This window comes from Meles meles, chromosome 8, assembly GCF_922984935.1.
Source record: "Meles meles chromosome 8, mMelMel3.1 paternal haplotype, whole genome shotgun sequence".
NCBI classification, from domain to species: Eukaryota; Metazoa; Chordata; class Mammalia; order Carnivora; family Mustelidae; genus Meles; species Meles meles.
This window is the reverse complement of record NC_060073.1, coordinates 59170581-59192503: the sequence shown is the minus strand read 5'-3', so window position 1 is coordinate 59192503 and position 21923 is coordinate 59170581. Positions and strand designations below refer to the sequence as shown.

Genomic DNA, 21923 nt, shown 5'->3' with positions numbered 1-21923 from the left:
GATCCCAGGACCCTGGGATCACGACCTGAGCCGAAGGCAGAGGCTTAAGGGACTGAACCACCCAGGTGCCCCTCCCCCCTTCTTTTTAAAGCCTGTCTTTAGGTGGTTGGTGGTGGTGTGGTTGAAAAATTAGTAATAATTATTGGCAAGTTCTTGGTTGAGCAAAATATCCTTTGTCACCATTGGCAAGCACTTCATTGCATCATTCCCATTTTATAGTTCTGGGAATGTGGGCAAAGGAAGGTTAAATAATTTGTTCTGTATGTAACAAGTGATATATGAAAAGTCAATTGGTAGACCCAAGATTAGAAATCTTTTGGCTGTCAATTCCAGATCTTTATGTGGAGCTCAAATGTTATATCAACCTCTTCATTAGATTTATTGTAGATATATTAGTTATTCCAGAATTGATCTATGGACTCAAGACAATCCCAATCAAAATGCCAGCATTATGTGTGCCTACGTAAGTTTATATGTAAATGCAGAGGGCCACACTCTGCTATGATGTCTTGAAGAAGAGCAAAAAGACAGGGCTTATTAACTGTTTATAGAAATGAAATGCTTGGGGTGATAGATTATGAATTTAAAGTTGAATTTCTATTCTGTTGGGATAAAAAAAATTGAGAGGAGATAATTTCTGTTTTTCTTTATTTTCAACCAATAATTCTCAATGATTTGGTCATCAGAATCTCCAGGGAATCTTTTTCAAATTATAAAAACCTATGTTTACGCTAACTCTGGAAGATTGTTTCCTTAATTGAGGCATTATTATGTGTTTATTCAACATGTATTTGGTTATTGAGCACTTTCTATGCTAGGCACTGAGGGAGGTTGGCATGGAAAAACGGGTTTTAGACTATTACCGGAGGATTGCATTTGTTGTTAAGTGATTTTGACATTTATTTATTTAAAAAATTTTTTAGATGTGATGGAAGATCTCTACAATTATATAAATCCACATAATGGCAGACACTCTCCCATGGTGGCCAAGTCAACACTGGATATTGTTTTGGCCAATAAAGATGTATGTATAATGCTCTTCTGGTGAAAAATTTTTTTCAGAGATTCTTTTTTTTTTAAAAACACATTTAAAAGAACTTAAACACTATAGATAGTATAGGTAAAAAGTTATTTTCTCTCCTCTGAATTCTACTTTTCCTTTCTAGAGCAAGAATGTTTCATCATTTTTAAATGTATTTTTCTAGAGCGATTCTATAATATGTGTGTGTTTGTATATGTGTACATATATTTTTTCCTTTTAGTTATAGTGTACTATGCATACTGTTCTTACTAATACTTGCTAATACTTGCTAATGCTTTTTTCACCTATAGGTTTATCTTAGAGGTGATTCAACATTTATGAATTTACCCTATTCTTTCTTATTTATTTATTTGACAGATAGATCACAAGTAGGCAGAGAAGTAGGTAAAGAGAAGGGGGAAGCAGGCTCCCCGCTGAGCAGAGACACCTCCCTCCCCTCCCCCATGCGGGGCTGGATCCCAGGACCCTGAGATCATGACCTGAGCTGAAGGCAGAGGCTTTAATCCACTGAGCCACCCAGGCGCCCCTACCCCATTCTTTCTGACAGCTGCAAGGTCTTCCATTTTATAGACATTTTGTCGTCATACATATATGTAAGAATTGTTAGTGTTGAATATTTGTTTTCTATTTTTTTTGTTGCAGCAAATATCCACATATGGTAGGAGTTTTGCTCATAGACGAGTACATCAATAAGATAAATCCCTTCATTGAATTCGCCAAAGAATATATACATTCAAAAATTTTGTTAAAAAAAAAATTTAGTAGACATTGCCAAACTGATTCCCAGCATAAAATCTTGAGAGATCTTGCTCAGCAACTTAAAAATTATCCACTTGTGTTTTAACCCCTTTCTTTTTTTTTCTTTTTTAAGATTTTTATTTATTTGACACACAGAGAAATCACAAGTAGGCAGAGAGGCAGGCAGAGAGAGAGGAGGAAGCAGGCTCCCAGCTGAGCAGAGAGCCCGATGCGGGACTCGATCCCAGGACCCTGGGATCATGACCTGAGCCGAAGGCAGAGGCTTAACCCACTGAGCCACCCAGGTGCCCCTTAACCCATTTCTTGACTAGATCCCACAGGAGAGAAAGGGAAAGATGTATAGATCTTGCCAACCTTTTGTACATGGGTTTATTTACCACTGATATTTGTACAGATTAGAAACCAGTTTTAACCTTAGGTAATAGAATGATTAGTCAACTGTCTCTCAAAATATGTATCTGATGTTAAAGAGACTGAGAGAAAATTGAGTTGTGTGTTGTTTATCTGTATAATCTGGAAGACAGGTTAAAAAAATAACAGCAGCAAAAACCTGTATTTGTAAATTAAATACTGATAAATATTTCAGTTCCCCATTATTCATGCTAGGCACCTACCTCCTTTTGGCAACAAAGATACTCTTAAAAACTTAAGAGAAAAGAAAAGGTTTCATAGAGATTTTTCTAGGCCTTGACCATGGATCATTATGTAGAAACACTGTTAGTATTTTGAAAAATAATACTAACTCCATTTTTTTCTATCCAGAATGATTGTTTGTACCAGATTCCTTTTGTTTTCCTTTAAACAGCTTTATAGCCAAGAAAAATTCTGTAACAATGGCCAATTCTGCTACAGATTTCATTGTTACACACTAGTTTGTTTAAAACTGGTTAAATTTTTTTTGAAGAGCCTTTGAATTAATGTAATCCTACCTTCTGTCATTGTAATCATATATATTATGTGCAGTTTAAAATGGGCTAATTTTAAGATAAAAAATATGTATTAGTAAATATGTGGTACCAATACCTTTAGGTAAATAGGTAGTCTAAAAACACGTTTAAGGATGATAATATGGTTCCTCTTGTGCTCATGTTCTTTCCTTTTTTAATTAGAGGTGAACTGTAAATATAATGGGGAAAGTTTGGAAAATCATATTAGTATTTTTACTTATATACAGTTTACGTGTTCTCTTCTAGTCTTTTAATACATGTTTTTAAACGTAAGTAAGGTATTCTTTTGATAAACTGTTTTATTTTCCTTAATGTTAGTTATAAATTTCTAGTCCACAATACTTAGTGTTATCTCTTGTATTCTGTGTCAATTTTAGTTCTGGAGTCAGGGCTAAAAGATATCAGATTTTGTGAAAATAAATCTAATTATCTTAATTGTAAGTTTTTTTTATTCTTCTTTACCTCTTTCAGCGCTTGAACTCTGCCATTATCTATGACCGAGATTTCTCTTACAACTACTTTGGATTTAAGGTAAATAATGCGTTTTAACAAGTGGGAATTCCTCCTTAAATCAGGAAATACAGGTTTTTGTTTATGTTTTAGTAATATAATTATAAAGGCAGTAAGTTTTGGGAGTCAGAATGGACCTGGGGTGGAGATTAGGTTAGGGTGGTGGTGGTTGTTTGAATTAAGGAAAGGTAGCTTATCCATTTGCAGTTTTTGAATTTTCCAAATACTACTTGTGGATTATTTGAATTATGTAGATACTTTGCTAGAATTATTCCATATTATTCTATTGCTTTTTTAAGTACTTTTGTGTTGATAAACAGTATTGTGTAGTGATCAAGAAATGAGTGTTATTGTCAGACCATCCGGATTCAAATCTCTGTTCTATTTCTTATTAGCGAGTTACTTAATCTCTGCTTCATTTTCCTCATCTTTAGAATGGGGATAATAATAATAAAATTTCAACAACTAATTCTCTGAGAATAAAATGAGTGTGTGTGTGTGTGTGTGTGTGTGTGTGTGTGTTGCTTACATCAGTGCCCAGCCTTAGAACAGCACTTTGTAAGTGTTAATCATAAAGATGATGACGATAGGGGCGCCTGGGTGACTCAGTGGGTTAAGCCTCTGCCTTTGGCTCAGGTCATGATCTCAGGGTCCCGGAATCGAGTCCAGCATCGGGCTCTCTGCTTGGTAGGGAGTCTGCTTCCTCCTCTCTCTCTCTGCTTGCCTCTCTGCCTACTTGTGATCTCTCTCTGTCAAATAAATTAATTAATTAAAAAAAAAAGATGCTGCTGCTGCTGATGAATACAACTTTCAGCTGAAGTTGAATACAACTTCAGCAATTAACATTATACATATTAATATAGAGCTGGCTTTTTCCAGGATTTTTCTTGTAGTCTTTTCCAAAAAAACAGCCAACTGATAATGTTCCAGACTGAAGCCAGTAAGAGTAAATATGTTGTTCTTTTCATTTAAAATCATATAAAAACTGAAAATATTTAAATAGATTGCCTTGGGGCACCTGGGTGGCTCAGTTGGTTAAGAGTCTGCCTTCGGGCTCAGGTCATGATCCCAGGGTCCTCTGATGCGCGTGGGCTTCCTGCTCAACAGGGAGCCTGCTTTTCCCTCTCCCTATGTCCCTTACCTCCCTGCTCGGTCTGGTTCTATCTTGTGTGCGCTTTCTGTCTCTGTTTCTCAAATAAATAAATAAAATTAAAAAAATAGATTGCATTATTGTGAAAGATATATCTCTTGTGTCTTTAAAAACTGTGCTCTGGAAGTATTTTGGTTGCTTTGGTTTTTCTAGACGCTGGAGCGATCCTATTTGTTGAAGATCAATGGGAAAGGTGAGAAATGAACGTGTTTGTTATATTTTCTATTGATTAATTGAATATAGAGCTGAGCTATTAGCCTTAATATTTCTATTTAAACACTAACATTTTTAACTTTAGGTTTGGCTTTTGAATAATTGCTGGCGCTTATTGGTAGAAAGTTTTTTAAATTGTCTTTTGGTGTTCTTTTCTGACTCAGGTACGTGTCTCAGCCTAGTTTTTCTGACATGTCCCATCATTTGAAACTCCTTTTGTTTTTAGTGGCAGAAAGACCACAACATATGTTGATGAGGGTGTCTGTGGGGATTCATGAAGAAGATATTGATGCTGCTATTGAAACATATAACCTTCTTTCTGAGAGGTGGTTTACCCATGCCTCTCCCACTCTCTTCAATGCTGGTACCAACCGCCCACAGCTTTCTAGGTATGTGTCATCTATGGTCATTTTTAATGTTCCGAGATGGTTTTGATTGGGGAAATAAAGCTCAACCTGAAGAAACAAGGCAGTTAATCACATAAAAATTAATTTAATGAACATTGAATCACTCCTGCTCTAATCTAATGAGTTTTATATCCTGGAAAGATCTTCTGCAGTGTGGTAAATGAATTGGAGAGACAAACACTGATAATGAAATTTTTTTAAAGTTGACTGTGATGATGTTTGCACAACTCTCCGAATACACTAAAAGCCATCGCTTATACACTTTAAGTGTAGAATTGTATGGTATATGAATTATATCTCAATAACATTGTTTTGAAAACAAATACCAGTACTAATTATGGGACTCTTAATAGTCTGTACAAGAGATTGTGGTAGTTTGAATTAGGGAAGTGAAGTAGAGATTGAGAGAGTAGACAGATTCAGGGATATTTAGGAGGTAAAATTGACAATTTGGTGACGTTTGGATGTGGGGCAAAGTTGGGTCCTGAGTTTATGGGTAGAATAACAGAATTAATGGTGATACCGTTTTCTGAAAAGGGAACACTGAAACAGAATCCAGTAATATGATTAAAAAAAATACCCCTTAGCAACATTAGTGTACTGAGGAATTCAAAGATAAGCTAACATCAAAAACTGCATTAATGTAATCCATTGTACTAACATTTTATACCATCAAATACTCTTTCATAATAAAAAAAATGAACAAGATAGGTACAGAAAATAACTTTCTTTATTTGGTAAGAGATATCCACTAAAAACTTGGGTCTATTACCTCTGTTTTTAGCATTATGGTGGAGGCTTGAGCTGGCATTGTAAGATAAGAAAAAAGTGGATTGTAAATAAGGGAACAAGACTGTAGTGATTAATAGATGGTATGGTTTTTACATAGGACATTCAAGAGCATCTGCACACAAATTATCAGAATTAAAAAGATTTCAGCAAAGTATCTAGATGTAAGTTCAATATGAATTAAGGGAGATCTCTACTCTAGCTGTTAGAAGATTAAATTTTAAAATATATCATTTATGATACTGGAAGGTACCCAGGAATAAATGCAATAAAAGATGTGGAAGGCTTTTAAAGAAAAAATTCTAAAACATAGCTGAAGGACATTAAGAAACAAACGGAGGGTGATTTTATATCATAAATGGATTTGATAATATAAAGATGTCAGTTTTTTTTAAGTTATGGATCCAGTCAAAATGTCGATGTACTCATTCCAAAATTTATGCTGAAGAGCAAAGGCTAGGAATAATTTCCTAGGCTTTTCAGAGATACCAGTTCTAATCCCTGGAACCTGTAAGTATTAATTTATAAGGAAAAATGGTCTTTGAAAGTATGATTAAAAAGGATCTCGACATAGGGAGGTTTTCCTGAATTACTCAGGTGGGCCTTAAATCCAGTCAGAAGTATCCTTATAAGAGAGAGGCTGAGGGAGTGAGATACATGCAGAAGAGAAGAGGCAAGGTAGAGATGGAGGCAGAAATGGGAGTGATGTGGCTACAAGCAGAGGAACCACTAGAAGCTGGAAGAGGCAGGGAATCTCTTTTTCCCTAGAGCCTCTGGAGGGAGTGTTCTTGACTCTGGCCTAGTGAAACTTACGTTGAACTTCTGGCCTCTGGAACTATGAGATAATAAGTTTCTGTTCTAAGCCATCAAGTTGGTGGTAATGTGTTAGGGCAGCCTTAGGAAACTGATGTAAATTGTAATAGCAAGTTTTAAAGAATAAGCCCTACCAGGTTTCAAGACTACCATAATGCCATGGTAAATAAGACAGTGTGATATTGGGACGCCTGGGTGGCTCAGTTGGTTAAATGGCTGCCTTTGGCTCAGGTCATGATCCCAGTGTCCTGGGATCGAGTCCCACATAGGGCTCCTTGCTCGGCAGAGAGTCTGCTTCTCCCTCTGCCTCTGCCTGCCACTCTGTCTGCCTGTACTCGCTCGCTCTCTCTCCCTCTCTGTCTGACAAATAAATAAAACCTTAAAAAAAAAAAAAGACAGTGTGGTATTTACTCTGATAAATACAAATAAACCAGTGCAGTATAACAGAGAGCCTGGAAAGAGATTCAGGCTTATATGGGAAGGTGTCATTGCAATTCATTGAGGGAAATGATGCTAGGGAAATTGGTTATCTTAGGGAAGGAAAGGTAATTAGATTTCCCTTTTTCATTCCATATACAGAAATATGTTCAAGAAAGAAAATCTAAATATGAAAGTGAAATCTTTTAGAAGAGCATTAGAGAAAATAGATAAATGTGTATTTTTCTCCTTTTTACTATGAATTTCAAATATTCAGAAAAGTTTAAAGAAAAGATAGTGAACACCCATACACTTACCTCTGCCTAGATTAAAAAATTACTACCATTTTGCTATATATATACACATATATTTTTTTATCTTTAAAATTAAAAAAAATTCTTTTGTCTGAGTCATTTGAAAGTGAGCTATAGACATCATGACTCAATACTTCAACCTACATATTAATCGGAGAATATGTATGATCTCAGTGGTAAAGGATTTCTTAAAATAGTTAGAAAAACAACATTAAGGAAAAATTAATTACATTAAAATTAAAAACTGAACCAAAAACAAAGTGGAAAAACAAGTTTCAGACTGAGAGAAGATATATATATTTTTAATTTATTTATTTGACAGAGAGAGAGAAAGAGAGATCACAAGTAGGCAGAGAGGCAGGCAGAGAGAGAGAGGAGGAAGCAGGCTCCCCACTGAACAGAGAGCCTGATGCGGGGCTCGATCCCAGGACCCCAAGATCATGACCTGAGCCGAACGCAATGGCCCAACCCTCTGAGCCACCCAGGTGCCCCCAGACTGAGAGAAGATACTGGCAGTGTATATTAACTGTCAAGGGATTGTGTCAAGACAAAACTAAACCGGAACATGGGAAAGGATATAAAGAAATAATTCACAGAAGAAACTTGACTGGTGAATAAACATGTGAGTTTAGTAATTAGGAAAATGAAAGTTAACATATTGAGATGTTTCATACTTATCAGACTGATAAAAATTAAAAGGCTGATAATAACAAATCTGGCCAAGAATGTAGAACACAGGGTCTCATACATTGCTAGATGAGTATACTTACCCATCCACTTTGGAGAATCCCAGGAATTCCCCTGCTGCGTTTGTATTCTACAGAGCTCCTTCAACCTAAGCACCAGGAGATATGTTTAAGATTTTCCACAGCAACATTGTTTAGAATACCAAACAAATTGGAAATAACCCAAATGTCCATTGACAGGCAAATAGACAAATATATTGACATACTCATACAGTGGAATAATTTATAGCAATGAGAGTAAACTAATGAGAGTGACAACAGTAGGAAAGAATCTCTAACACAGTATTAAGTTAAAAGCAAGTTGCAGAAGGACAAATAAATGAGTAACCAGAAATTTAAAGATGATTAAAAAAAAGTAGAAATGCATGGATGTAGTATGGGTTTCTAATTCACTATATCTGTAGTGTCTGTTTTCTTGAGGTAGATGATAAGTACAAGGTATGTCATATTATCTTTCGAATGTTGGCATATTTAACAGAAAAAGTTAATGAATAGAATCCATTTGAGTGGATATATATTCAAGATAGTGAAGGGATCATTGGTAGAGTAAGTTTCCTGAGGTAGGGAGCAGAATGAGATCCAAATCACAAGTTAGGGGAGCTGTCTTCCAAAAGGCTGTAAAGGAGCTAAATTTTGGAGGGCCTTTCAAAGAATTGTTTGACCATGGGATAGATGTTTCTTATTCCATAAATGTTTAATTTTACTTGGCTTAGTAATAGTTGGAAAGACCTATTAGTTGTGTATGCTTAGGAATTTGCATGAGAAAATGTGATAAAGCACATCTGCAGTCTGATGAACATGTAAATTAATATTTTCGATTTTATTATAAAACTTCCTTCTAGGCCTAGCATCTGGGATAGGGAGCAAGATATTTTTAAAATAATATGATTTATTGATGTGTCTTGTATCATATCCAGTAAAAGTTTTTTTTTTTTCCCTAAAATACCTAGGAATTTTTAAACCTTAGATCTTTTATTTGCCCAACTTACTGTTTTTGGGGTGTATAGTCAATGTTGTTTCTCTGTTTCGTTTCATTTCCTTGCTGAGTTGTGACTTTTTTCCCCCATAGCTGTTTCCTTCTGAGTATGAAGGATGATAGTATTGAAGGCATTTATGACACTCTAAAGCAGTGTGCATTGATTTCCAAGTCTGCTGGGGGAATTGGTGTTGCTGTGAGTTGTATTCGAGCTACTGGCAGCTACATTGCTGGGGTAAGCTTCTGTTTTCTGACTAAAAAATTGTAGGCTAGAGGGATTCAGATTGAGAGGGTGTATGTTAGGGCTTGGGAGACCTGGCTCCCTGATAAGTGCTAGCCGGCTTTTTGACATTTTTTGAGTCATTTCACTAGTTTCTGGTTTAGATTAGATGATCTGTAGGATTTTTTTTAAGGTCAGATTTTGGAATTCAGATTTGTCTTCGCAATAATAATAGCTCAGCTATCATTTATTGAGTGCTTACTATATGCTAAGTCTGTTATAAAAGCTTTACCTGAGTTACTCATTTAATCCTTACTACAACTGTAGGAGATAGACACATGGCAGGAACTTCACTCCTTACAATAACTTTGTGAGTATAGGCAATATTGGCTTCATTTTACAAGTGAGAAAACTGAGGCATAGAAAATTTAAGTTACTTCTAGAGATCAGTCACTTAATATGTGATAGAGCCAGGATTCATGCTTTAAACATTGGCACCTTATGATTTAAGTTTAGCCTTTTGCTAGTTCACTATTCATTGAGAGTCAAGATAAGGATGTTGTGTAAGACCTGGATTTAAATTCTATCTCTACTGCTCACCAGTAATGGAGGCTAGCATAAGTAATTTTACATCTCTGAGTTTGTTTCCTCACCAGTAATGTGAAGGAAATATCTAACCCTACCAATAAAGTTAGAGAGTCTAGAAGGAAATTACTCTATTATGTAGTGTTTTGAAGCACTTACACATAATAGTAGTGTGAGCTGTTCATTTATTTTTCTAATCTGTTTAAAGTCTTGCTTTGGAGTTAGAAGGATTATTTTTGAAATTTGATGTGGTATCTCCTAGTTTTAGAAGTCTATATTTTCTTATCTTTATTCTAGACTCCATTTTATTGTTGAAAATCTCCATTTATCTTTATTGTCCTCATTTATCCGTTGTATATAATTCTTACTGTAAGTTTCCCTGAATTCTTTTGGAAAAAAGACACTGTAGTAGTGTTTTTACTCTACCCAAAGTAGATCTATATAAATGTCCATTAGAAGGTATGAAATTTAAATTTACCTACACTGATTTCAGATTCTTTTGACTTGTAATGTTATATCTCATTGTAAATAAGAGATGTAACAACAACATTACAGCAATAATTAGAGAAAACCAACATTTTGTTTATTTTACATTGGGCATTCTGTTTGCAAAGCAAAAGGAGAGATGGAGAGCAGATGAGAGTATACAGATATGAAGAGAGTAATTTGTTCACTGCTGAGCCATTTTGTTCTTTTGCTTTCTTAGTCCCACTGTTCTACTCCAGATGCCTTTATTCTTGGTTTCTTTTTCAGACTAATGGCAATTCCAATGGCCTTGTACCAATGCTGAGAGTATATAACAACACAGCTCGGTATGTGGATCAAGGTGGAAACAAGGTATGTTCTGTTACTTGAAAATCCTGGAAATCAGAACTAAAAATCTTTAATCTAAAAACATGTATGCTTCAAATAAGATGATTTACTCTATATATTTCTAACTACTTTGCTAATATACTGCATATATTTCCAACTACTTTTTTTTTTAAGACTTTCTTTTTTTTTCAACTACTTTTTTTCACTTTTAAAATCAGTTTAATGTGGTATACTTACTTTAAGTGTGTACACACTTTAAGTGTACAGTTTCGTGGATTTTGACAAATATATATACTTGTGTAGTCACTATACTAACCAAGATCTAGAACATTTCCTATTACCCCAAAATGTTTCTGCAGGCACATTTGATTAATCACACCATTCCCACCCATACATGCTTTGCCCCTGGCTCCAGGCAACCAATGGTCTAGCCAGCTTTTATTTATTTATTTTTATTTTTATTTTTTATTTTTTAAGTAGACTCCACACCCAGTCCGGGGCTTGAATTCATGACTCTGAGGATCAAGAGTCACATACTGTACCCACTGAGCCAGCCAGGCGCCCCCTAGTCAGCTTTTCTGTATGAAAATTTTTTGGCAAAGAATTTGTAAAGTTGTGACTTAATATTAACACCTAACCTTGAAAAGGGGTTGTAATAGTCTTGTAGCTTTTTCTTTAAAAAACAAAAACAGGGGTGCCTGGGTGGCTCAGTGGGTTAAGCCTCTGCCTTCCACTTGGGTCATGGTCTCAGGGTCCTGGGATTGAGCCCTACATCAGGCTCTCTGCCCAGCGGGGAACCTGCTTCCCCCTCTCTTTCTGCCTGCCTCTTTGCCTGCTTGTGGTCTCTCTCTGTCAAATAAATAAATAAAATCTTAAAAAACAAAAACAAAAACACAACTCTGCCTATTTCACAGAGGGAGAAGTAAAGTTGAGAGGATTGGATTGTTTACCCAATGTTAACAGCAGGATAGTTTGCAATTTGACCCTGCCTCTGACAGATATGTAGGCATACTAATCACCTGTTAGCTTATGAATTTCCCTTGATGGACTTTATTTATTTTTATTTTTTTAATTAATTAGTTATTTAATTAGGTTCTTTGTAAGAAATTTAGAACACCAATTTGTGAAGGTAAACTCCATTTGTGAGAGAAAACAGAGAGTGGAGGTAGCCCTGAAGCTGAAGAACAGCTTTGATTTTTGGCAGAATTTGTGAGTCCACAGCTTTCTGATCAACCTTGTCCTGCTCTGTAATTTCATATTTCTCTTTCTTGGTGTCAAAGATCTTACCCTCCTGGTGTCTGGGCTTATGCAGCTTCTTAAAGTAAGCATCACTGAGATGTTTGGAGATTTTCACGCTGCTGATATTTTCACGCTGCTGATATCAATTTTGGTAGAAGTGGCAATGACGAATTTCTGGTGTGTTCTACACAGAGGAGCTCGATTGAGGGACAACAGTCCGGTCACAAGTAACAAGCCACTGCTCAGTTGCTTCAGGAGAACTACCCTCTTGCCTCTGTGGTGCCCAGTGAGGAGAATCAAAATGGTCCCAGGAGCAATGCTGGCTTGCAGTTTTCTCATGTGCTGACTGAAAGGTTTATTGCCATGGCTCAACAGCTTTCGAGGCACATCTTCAGTAGGATAATACCTCAGCATTTTGCGAAGTTTAACCACTCGGGTACCACTGTTCTTGTCACCACCAACTGGTTTTGTGACAGTAGCAAGAACGTCTCCTTTTTCTTTTCAGCCCTGGATTTAGCTGCCGAATACTTCATCTTGTATATGGCCTTTCTGGAACACATAGCTGATCGGGAGTATCTGCCAATTCCTCTGACTAGGACAGGGTTTTGGCTGCATTGGGGTTTCCCCTTCTTTGGCGTTTTAGCCTTCGGGTTACCCTTCTCAGCCTTACCACCAACATCAGCTTCTTGGCTTCAGGTGTTTTTCTACTTAGTATCCAGCTTCTCAGCTTTTTTGCCTGCCATCTTGCAAAATGGTAAAGAGTGCTCCCTTGATGGACATTAAAAACGATCTGTGGAGACCTTGATAAGACATCACTTTTTTGATCTTTAATAAGAGCACAACGTATTATTGTCAAAGTTAAGATATTTCCTGTGGGCTTTGTGTACCTGTTACATAAGGTCAAGTGAGCTGTATGGCAGCTGAAAGGAAGCTCCATCTGCAGTTCACTGGGTCACTTTGGATGAGTTATTTCATCTTTTTCTTATCAAGTGCACTTTTTTACTCCTGGACTTGTAAGAACAATATTACTACTTATATTTGTAGTACTTTTATTTGTATTCTCTCATTTAATTCCTTAATTGTAGTGTAGATCAAAGGTGATATTCTAAAAGTGCTTTGGAAAATACGAAGTTTCTTTATTTCATTCTGATTCTGAAAAGAATGATGGTTTACTTGCTTTTAGCGACCTGGGGCATTTGCTATTTACCTGGAGCCTTGGCACTTAGACATTTTTGAGTTTCTTGATTTAAAGAAGAACACAGGAAAGGAAGAACAGCGTGCCAGGGACCTTTTCTTTGCCCTTTGGATTCCAGATCTCTTCATGAAACGAGTGGAGACTAATCAGGTAAGAAGGAGGTACCTGTTGGTAAGAACAACTTGATTCATATCAGCTTTCTTTTTTGTCATCTTAAATCATGGTTAGGAAGAATCCACCTATGTGTTATGGTATGGAAGGCATTTTAAGCAATTTAAGAGATGCCATTCCTACCCACTTGGGTTTTTATTCTCTAAAGCAGATTCTATCTGACCTAAATGCTTAAAAGGTCATGTAAACAGGCAGAACTAGATGTTTGAGCCTGAGCCCGAAATGATTATTTCTACAGCAGATTTCCAAGAGAGTCTATGGAAGCCACCCTAACTCTTATAGTGTTCCTAATGGACTATGTGTGATTGGTTATTTCAAGTCTTTTATGGGTTCTTCCCTTTGTAGGATTGGTCTTTGATGTGTCCAAATGAATGTCCTGGTCTGGATGAGGTTTGGGGAGAGGAATTTGAGAAGCTCTATGAAAGGTATGGGAAAAATATGAAGTAGTAATTTTTAATCATGTGTTTCCTTTATTTGGGGAATCCAGATTTCAAAACCTTATCAGTTATTAACCAGTTTCTAGGAATCTTCAGAAATATCCAGGAGAGAATGTGATTAGTAATTTTACTGTGGTCAGATTTGCTACCTGAATCTTCACCAAAATTTGCTTCTGTCTTCTTTCTTAATTAAAACTTTGTGACTTAAAAAAAAAAAACAACGACAACAAAAAAAACCTTTGTGACTTACAAAGAGGTGCTTTGGTTTTTAATTGATACTTATAAAAATTAAGGTAAAGGTTAATATTTTGCTTTGTCTTACAGTACAAAGCAAATATATAAATATGATACATGATATAAAAAGTTACACTTTATATTGCCCATAGAAATCAAGAACAGCCAGGACACATGTCACTAGTTCATTAAATAATAGCACAGTAGTAGATCTGACAACTTTAAGTGTTATTCTTTTTCCCTATGATGGGTATTATTGATTTAATGGGATTTGGGTTTATTCTAATGGGTCCAGAGCTGCCCAATTTTCCTCTGCTCTCTTAGCAAAACAGTAAACATTTAAGAGTTCTCATAATTTTATATTTTAGTGTCTTCAAGTTGTCTGCAATAAAGATTTTCTTAGGGAATATTAAAATAATATTAGCTTTGCCTTTCAGTTATGAGAAACAGGGTCGTGTCCGCAAAGTTGTAAAAGCTCAGCAGCTTTGGTATGCCATCATTGAGTCTCAGACAGAGACAGGTACCCCGTACATGCTCTACAAAGATTCCTGTAATCGGAAGAGCAACCAGCAGAACCTGGGAACGATCAAGTGCAGCAACCTGTGCACAGAAATAGTAGAGTATACCAGCAAAGATGAGGTAGGTAGACAAACTTCTGCCCAGAGTCCTGAGAGGAGAATCCGAGGCAGTTATTATTTGTGAATCCCTTACTTGATTTTACTTGAAATGGGGGAAGGGAGTTTCTAAAGTTTGCTGTAAGTAGAAGGGCACTAAAGTAGAGATGACAAAAGAAAGGAACAGATGTGATCTGTACCTTTAAATATCTTAGAGTCTAAGCTATATAGAAAAGACTCACTTTTTTTCTTACACACCCATTGTAATAATATTTTCTCAGTGTTCCGTTATGGCGGTTTAGGACAAACACAAGAATGTGTCAGGATGCTAATTCAGTAAGCAGGTAGAGAGTCCTTTCAGTGAATGGAGAGACAAAATTCTAATGGCAAATCTTTAAGGTGATTTGCAGAAGAAGTGAGGCTAGAAATGGGACATAGATTTGTTTTTTTTTTTTAAGTTTATGGAAAAGGGAAGAATAGCTTGTCAGATCAGAGACAGGAATAGGTTTTGTGCAGAGATTGTCAAATAAATTTGTTCTGATGGAGCAAATACATTATGGTTTGGGATCTGCAGAAATGGCTATGGCTGGGGGAGAGGAGATAGTAGGTGAAATGTCTGGCATGTCACAGAGTAGGAAGCCCTTGTAGGTCCTGAAAGGAAAATAGCGTCAAAAATGCTAGGATGAGAAGGATAGATCTTGTTTCTGGTAATAGAGTATCTTGGTGTAAGAGGATGTTGGAGGTTAGCTTGTGGAGATTATTGTAGTGGTTGGATGACAGGCTGCTTAGATATTGGATGTAAACTATGGAAATGAGGAAGAAGGAGCAGATCCCATATGCTAGGACCTAAAAAACACGACAAATTTAAAGTTGGGAAGAAAATGTGAAGTGAATTGAACATTCTGCTAGCGTAGTGGTTTAATTCAACCAGAGTTTACTGAGCACCAGCTATGTGTAAGACACTGTACCAAGTGCTCTGGGATGTAAATGGTTATGACTCAGGCCCTGCCCTCTGAAAATGTATAATTCGTTGTTGAAGAAAACTGGCATATACTGTACTCAAGTAACTGTTGTACAAGATAGATTATGCTATAGAGACTAGAGTGACCCTTCTTAAAACAAAAATCAGGATATAACATTCCTCCACACACCACTCTTCTTTGACTTTCCAGCCCATCCAGAGTTTGTTCATTTTTTTAAAAGTTGAAATATAATTCTCATACCATAAAATCCACCCTTCTAAGTGTACATTTCAGTGTTTTTTAGTTTATCCACAAGGTTGTGTAACCATCACCAATATCTAATTCTAGAACACTTCTCATCAACCCATAAAGAAACCTTATACCCATTAACCCTCTTCCCCTAGCCTCTGGCAACTACTAATCTATTTTCTGCCTCTGGATTTCCCTCTTATGGGCATTCTTTATAACCAGAATCATGTAATACAGTGGTCTGTTGTGTCAGCCTTCTTTCACTTAGCATATTTTCAAGGCTTATCTGTGTTGTAGCATGTATCAGTACTTAATTTCCATCCAGAATTCTTACAGTGCCCTATGAGTTCATGCACAACTAGGTATGCCCATCTCATCTACTGTTACTTTCCCCTTTGTTCACTGTGCTCCAGCCCTACTAATTTTCAAGTATATCAAGCACACCGCCTTTATCAGGATTTTTGCTGTTTACTTTGAATGTGAAAATGCTCTTCCCTCCCAGATAGCCACATGGATTGCTGTCTAACCTTTTTAGTTCTTTGTTCATATGTCTCATTATCAGTGAGGTCTTACTTGACAATTCTGTTTTAAAATGGCACTCCTGTCCTTATTCCTAGAACCATTTTGTCTTTTCCTGCCTTATTTTTCTTTGTAACATTTATCAGACTTAGCAATCCGAGCTATGCTTTAAAAATGGGTACTTAGGCGATATGTGTAGAATTGAGTAGATACGAAGGGCATGAGGGAGTCTAGGTGAGGGGAGTTGAGATTTTGGGTTAGGATAGTCATAATCAAAATGGGAAGTAAAGTGTATTCATTCAACATTATTAAGCATTTGTTATATACCAGATGTGGAACTAGTACTAAAAATATAAGTATAAATAAGATACGTTTCTTTCCTGAAAAAGCTTACCACATAGTGGTAAATCACCGAAGAGCTTTTTCAGTATTCACAAACTTGGATCCCCTGTTGTTAGAGGCTAATCAGAATTTTAGTGAGAGTAAGGTGGGAATGTGTAATTTGGAAGAGCTTTCTGCATCAATGGAAATGTATCTGGTGGCTATTGAGCACATGAAATAGGACTAGTGCAACTGAGAATCTGAATTTTTAATTTTATTTAAATAGCTACATGTGGCTATCGGCTACTGTATTGGACAGTACATCTACTGACTGAGACAGATACACATTAAGAAATTAGAGCACAGTGGGAGGTCTCTGGCAATAGAGCTATGGACTATGGGACACAGATTCTCTATCTTACCTATTTCACTGCTGCATTTTACAACTCACATGTGAATAGGTATTGGGATTTAGAAATGAACAGTGAAGAGGGAGGAGACAAATACAAAAATTTATAGGGAGTATTAGAGGCTTACATGGTGGTGTCATTGACACAGGGGGAAGAAATAAAAATTGTGTGATTCTTGACCCTTTTTCTTTGCATTCCAGGTTGCAGTCTGTAACTTGGCTTCCCTGGCCCTCAATATGTATGTCACATCAGAACACACATATGACTTTAAGAAGCTGGCTGAAGTCACCAAAGTCATTGTCCGAAACTTGAATAAAATTATTGATATTAACTACTACCCTATCCCAGAGGTATGAATAGAGGTCTCCACTTATTGATAATTCTTGAAATCCAAGTAGTAGAAGGGAGCTTATCATGGCCTGACAGTCTTCATTTAAACAGCTGTCTTTGGAATGTTTGTGAGAAAATAGAGATTAAAAAAAGAGCACGTATCATTTGGTTCAGAATGTTGCCTTTTCTGTTCAGTAACGTCTCTTTCTCTAAATCTGTTGGCACAAAGGCATGCTTATCAAATAAACGCCATCGCCCCATTGGAATCGGGGTACAAGGTCTGGCAGATGCTTTTATTCTGATGAGGTATCCATTTGAGAGTCCAGAAGCCCAGCTACTGAACAAGCAGATATTTGAAACCATTTATTATGGAGCCTTGGAAGCCAGCTGTGACCTGGCCAAGGAGCATGGCCCATATGAAACCTATGAGGGCTCTCCAGTTAGCAGAGGAGTAAGTATATGGATAATGTTTCTTTTTGCCTGTAAGCTGAATGGTAGCCTTCAAAAAGATGTATTCACATCCTGATCCCTGGAACCTATGAATGTTACCTTTTTGGATTCAGAAGGGTCTTTGCAGATGTAATTAAGGATTTTGAAATGAGATTATCCTGGATTACCCAGGTGGGCCCTAAATCCAGTGACAATAGTCCTTACAAGAGACAGAGAAGAGGAGAGGCAACATGACCATGGAGGCAGAAGTCGGAGTGATGCACCCACAACCCAGAAATGCCTGTAGCCACTAGAAACTAGAAGAGTCAAAGAACAGGATCTCCTCCAGAGCCCCTGGAGAGAGTGTAGCCCTCCCAACATGTTCATTTGGGCTTCTGGCTTCCAGAACTATGAGAGAATACACTTTTTAAAAAAATATACAGAATGCTTCATGAATTTGCATGTCATCCTTGCATAGGGGCCATGCTAATCTCTATCATTTCAATTTTAGTATATGTGCTGCCGAAGTGAGCACACATTTTTGTTATTTTAAGCCACGAAATTTATGGTGATTTATTATACCAGACACAGGAAACTAATACGGTACTTTTGTTCTCTAGAGTAAAAAGGATACTCTATTTTAATGTGGGGTTTTTTAAAGATTTTATTTTAGATTTTTATTTATTTGAGAGAGAGTGTGTGCTTGCTTCAGCAGCACATATACTAAAATTTGAGAGAGCACGGGAAGAGAGAGAGAGAGAGAGGAAACAAGCTGGGGGGGAGGAGCAGAGGGACCGGTGAAGCAGACTCCTTGCTGAGCAGGGAGCCCCATGTGGGGCTCAATCCCAGGATCCCAGGATCACAACACAAGCTGAAGGCAGACACTTAAGCAGCTGAGCCACGCAGGCACCCCGAGATTTTATTTTGGAGTAATCTCTACACCCAACATGGGATGAACTTAAGACCTTGACATCAAGAGTCGCATACTCCACGGACTGAGCCAGCCAGATGCCCCTTTATTTTAATGCTTTATTTAGAACTAGTCATTGGTAAAAGTGACTTAAGAAGCATGCTAACTGTATTAGTTTTCTTTTGCTAGATTTAGTAGATAGAAACAACATACCTTATCTCTATTTCCTTGAATCGGGGTCCAGTCTCGCCTTAGCTAGGTAGGTCATTTTGTTTGGGTCTCCCAAGGTTATAGTCAAGGTGTTGATAGAGGTTATGGTCTGCTCTGAGGCTCAGAGTCTTCTTTCAAGGTCACCTGGTTTTTGGCAGAATTCATTTGTTTATACCTGTACAACTCATGACATTGTGCTTCTTGAAAGCCAGTAGGAAGGGGTCTCTCATTTCAAGAAGGCCCTAGTCCAGTTTCTCTTTTGAAGGCTTTCACCTGATAAGTCAGATCCACTCAGGATAATCTCTCTTGTTTAACTCAAAATTAACTGATTAGTAACCTTAATTACATCTGTAGAAACTTTTCCTCTTTGCCTTGATTATGTAAGTGACACTCAGGAGGAGGACATACATGGCCTGTGCATCTGGGGAACCTGGGAACTGTCTTAGAATTCTGCTTTCCACACTGCCTTTATTACTGATAGTATGAGTCTCTTCAGTGTGAAGTAAAATGTTATGTTACGTTTAGTCCTGATGTTCCTGCTGGTATTTAGGAAATCTGATAACCAGTGGTTTGAAAATACTTAGTAATAATTAAGTAAATAGATCAAAGCAATTAAAGATGAAATTAGAATAACATTTTTATGTACAAAAAAAAGAATGCATCTCAGCAACATACTTACATGAATGTTAGGATTTCCTGGTTTGTAGATAAGATATGGGCCCTCTGAGGGCACTTAGCAGGGACATGGGAAAGAGATATGCCTTAACCAGTTTTCTTAGCCTGCTTTTGATCAATATGACTGCATGAAAGTTTGTTCAGAGAAATCTCTGAACCTTGTATTCCTCACACAGTTCCACTAGAAGACATCTGTTGGGTTGTGGGGCATGGCAGTTAGTGATTTGCTTTTTGTCATGGTTTTAAATTGTTATAGAATGATTTGTCATAAGTTTGCTTTGTTTATTCCCAGATCCTTCAGTATGATATGTGGAATGTTACTCCTACAGACTTGTGGGACTGGAAACTTCTCAAGGAAAAGATTGCAAAGTAAGCAAAGAGCTGTAAGGTAGTTTTAAAGTAAGGAGGGTTTAGGTTCTCATTCTGGCTTTCAGAAGTTAGGTATGTTATTTTAACTTCTGAAACTCATTTTCCTCTTTTAAATGGGGCGAAAATGACCTATCTACAGAACTGTTTTTGTGAAAATACTTTGTAAGATAATATATGAATAGTAGCCTATAAATAGCTTGGTACAATGAAAGCATCTTAATAAATGGTAGGTGTTATTAGTTGGTCTTGTTTTAGGGGCGTAACTACCCAGATTAAGCAATTCTTTTTCTCATTAAACTTCATATTTCCGAGTGTGCTTGCTTTTTAAATATTTTTCACTTTTATTTATTGCTTAACTACCTTGGGCATCTAAATGGCTTCTGCTGAATTGGTTGTCACAGGAATAAGTTAGGGATTTGGAAGAGCTTTTGGAGGGTAATGTGTTAAACTATGAAAGAAAAATGTAAAACTTGAGGTTTTTAAGGCCTTTCAAACTAATAAAAATAAAAAGGATTTAAGGGCGGGTAGGATGTTTTGCTTAGTGAATCATAAAGCAAGTTGTTTTCACTTTCTTCATGAGCCTGTTGTCTCTGGATTAATGTGTATGTTTAATGTTTACAGAAGGAAGCAGTAGCTTTAAAAATACTCTTTAAAAAATATCTATTTGCCTTAAAATTGTTTTATTACTTAATAATACTTGTTAGAAAATTTAGGAAAATGTATGAGTGAAGGGGAGTAAAATGAAATTATCCCAATACCACCTCCTAAAAATCTGTTTGTATCTTTTTGTCTTTCATCTTTCAGACTTTCTTCTAAACGTGTGTGCCTGTGTACATTTACATGTAAATTCAACCTCTGCAAAATGGACATGTATTTTATTTTATTTTTTCAAAATACTATGGGTATTTTTCTATATAGAACTTTTTAAAATTTCAAAATTAATACATGAATAACAAAGTTCAAGTACAGAAATAAAATGGAAGGTGAAAGCCCTTCTTTATACCTCTCCTGCCAACCACTTGTTCCACAAAACAAATACAAACCAACTTATTCCTTTTCCCAGAGATAGCCATTGTTAATGGTGTGTATTTTTCTAGAGCTTTTTCAGTACATTTGCAGATGCACACAGTTTTGTTATAAAAATATGATCAAATTTGATATATTCTAAGACTTTGTGATTTATTTTCGACGTCTTTCTCTTAGTACTTGAAGATTTACCTAATGTTTTTAATGATTACAGACAATTCCATAGTTTGGTATGTCCTATATATATATATATGACTTTTCAAAATGTTTTCCTATCTTTGGACGGGAAAATCACTGTCCACTTTACTGAGGAAGTAAGACATGAAATCTGTTGGTGATTTGCTTGATGCCTCAAAACTAGGAGTGGCAAAGTGAGATTAAGATCCCAGTAGTACAGATTCCATTAGGACATGAAGCTTTACGCTAAGTACTGGATAAATCCAGAGGTACAGAATATAGGAAAAACAAATTCTTGGTGTTTGAGAAACTTAAGACTAAGTAAGGTGAGACATGTAGCACACATAAAGTATATGTAAAGGTACAGATCATAGAAAATGTTTGCGGAAGAAATACTTACAGTTGTATTTAGTATTGTCTGCCTGGTCAGGAAAGATGTTCTAGTAGTCATCTCTTGGGCTGAGCTTTGAAGGATGAGCTAAGGGCAGCTTGAAGATTTCTCCATGTTCAGATGGCATATTCTTCCTTAAGCACTCTCTTTGGCAGTGAATAGAGTCAGAAGACGTTAACCTTCCTCTAGAAACTTATGAGTGAAGAGGTAATAGAGCAAATCGGGAATATACTTTGAGCATAATCTTTCCCTGTGGAGAATTTTGGTGATAGATGTTGGATTCTTTTTTTTTTTTTTTTTTTTTAAGATTTTATTTATTTATTTGACAGACAGAGATCACAAGTAGGCAGAGAG

General features: G+C 36.6%; 1 protein-coding gene, 1 non-coding gene and 1 pseudogene across 3 annotated transcripts in view; 1 reads left to right on the top strand and 2 right to left on the bottom strand.

The window, feature by feature from the left end:
- Positions 1-21923, top strand: part of RRM1 (ribonucleotide reductase catalytic subunit M1) — a 36631-nt gene that overhangs the window by 9882 nt on the left and 4826 nt on the right. For both annotated transcript variants that reach the window (XM_046017183.1, XM_046017182.1), the window contains 12 exons: positions 924-1024; positions 3220-3279; positions 4562-4601; positions 4848-5010; positions 9177-9318; positions 10642-10725; positions 13124-13285; positions 13652-13731; positions 14415-14616; positions 17253-17402; positions 17612-17833; positions 19899-19975. In XM_046017183.1, the coding sequence (XP_045873139.1) occupies positions 924-1024; positions 3220-3279; positions 4562-4601; positions 4848-5010; positions 9177-9318; positions 10642-10725; positions 13124-13285; positions 13652-13731; positions 14415-14616; positions 17253-17402; positions 17612-17833; positions 19899-19975 (1483 nt within the window). The remainder of the gene's footprint in view (positions 1-923; positions 1025-3219; positions 3280-4561; positions 4602-4847; positions 5011-9176; positions 9319-10641; positions 10726-13123; positions 13286-13651; positions 13732-14414; positions 14617-17252; positions 17403-17611; positions 17834-19898; positions 19976-21923) is intronic.
- On the bottom strand, positions 11567-13076 carry LOC123949629 (annotated as a pseudogene).
- On the bottom strand, positions 18245-18346 carry LOC123950135. Its single transcript, XR_006820139.1, has one exon. It is a non-coding gene; the product is annotated as a U6 spliceosomal RNA (small nuclear RNA).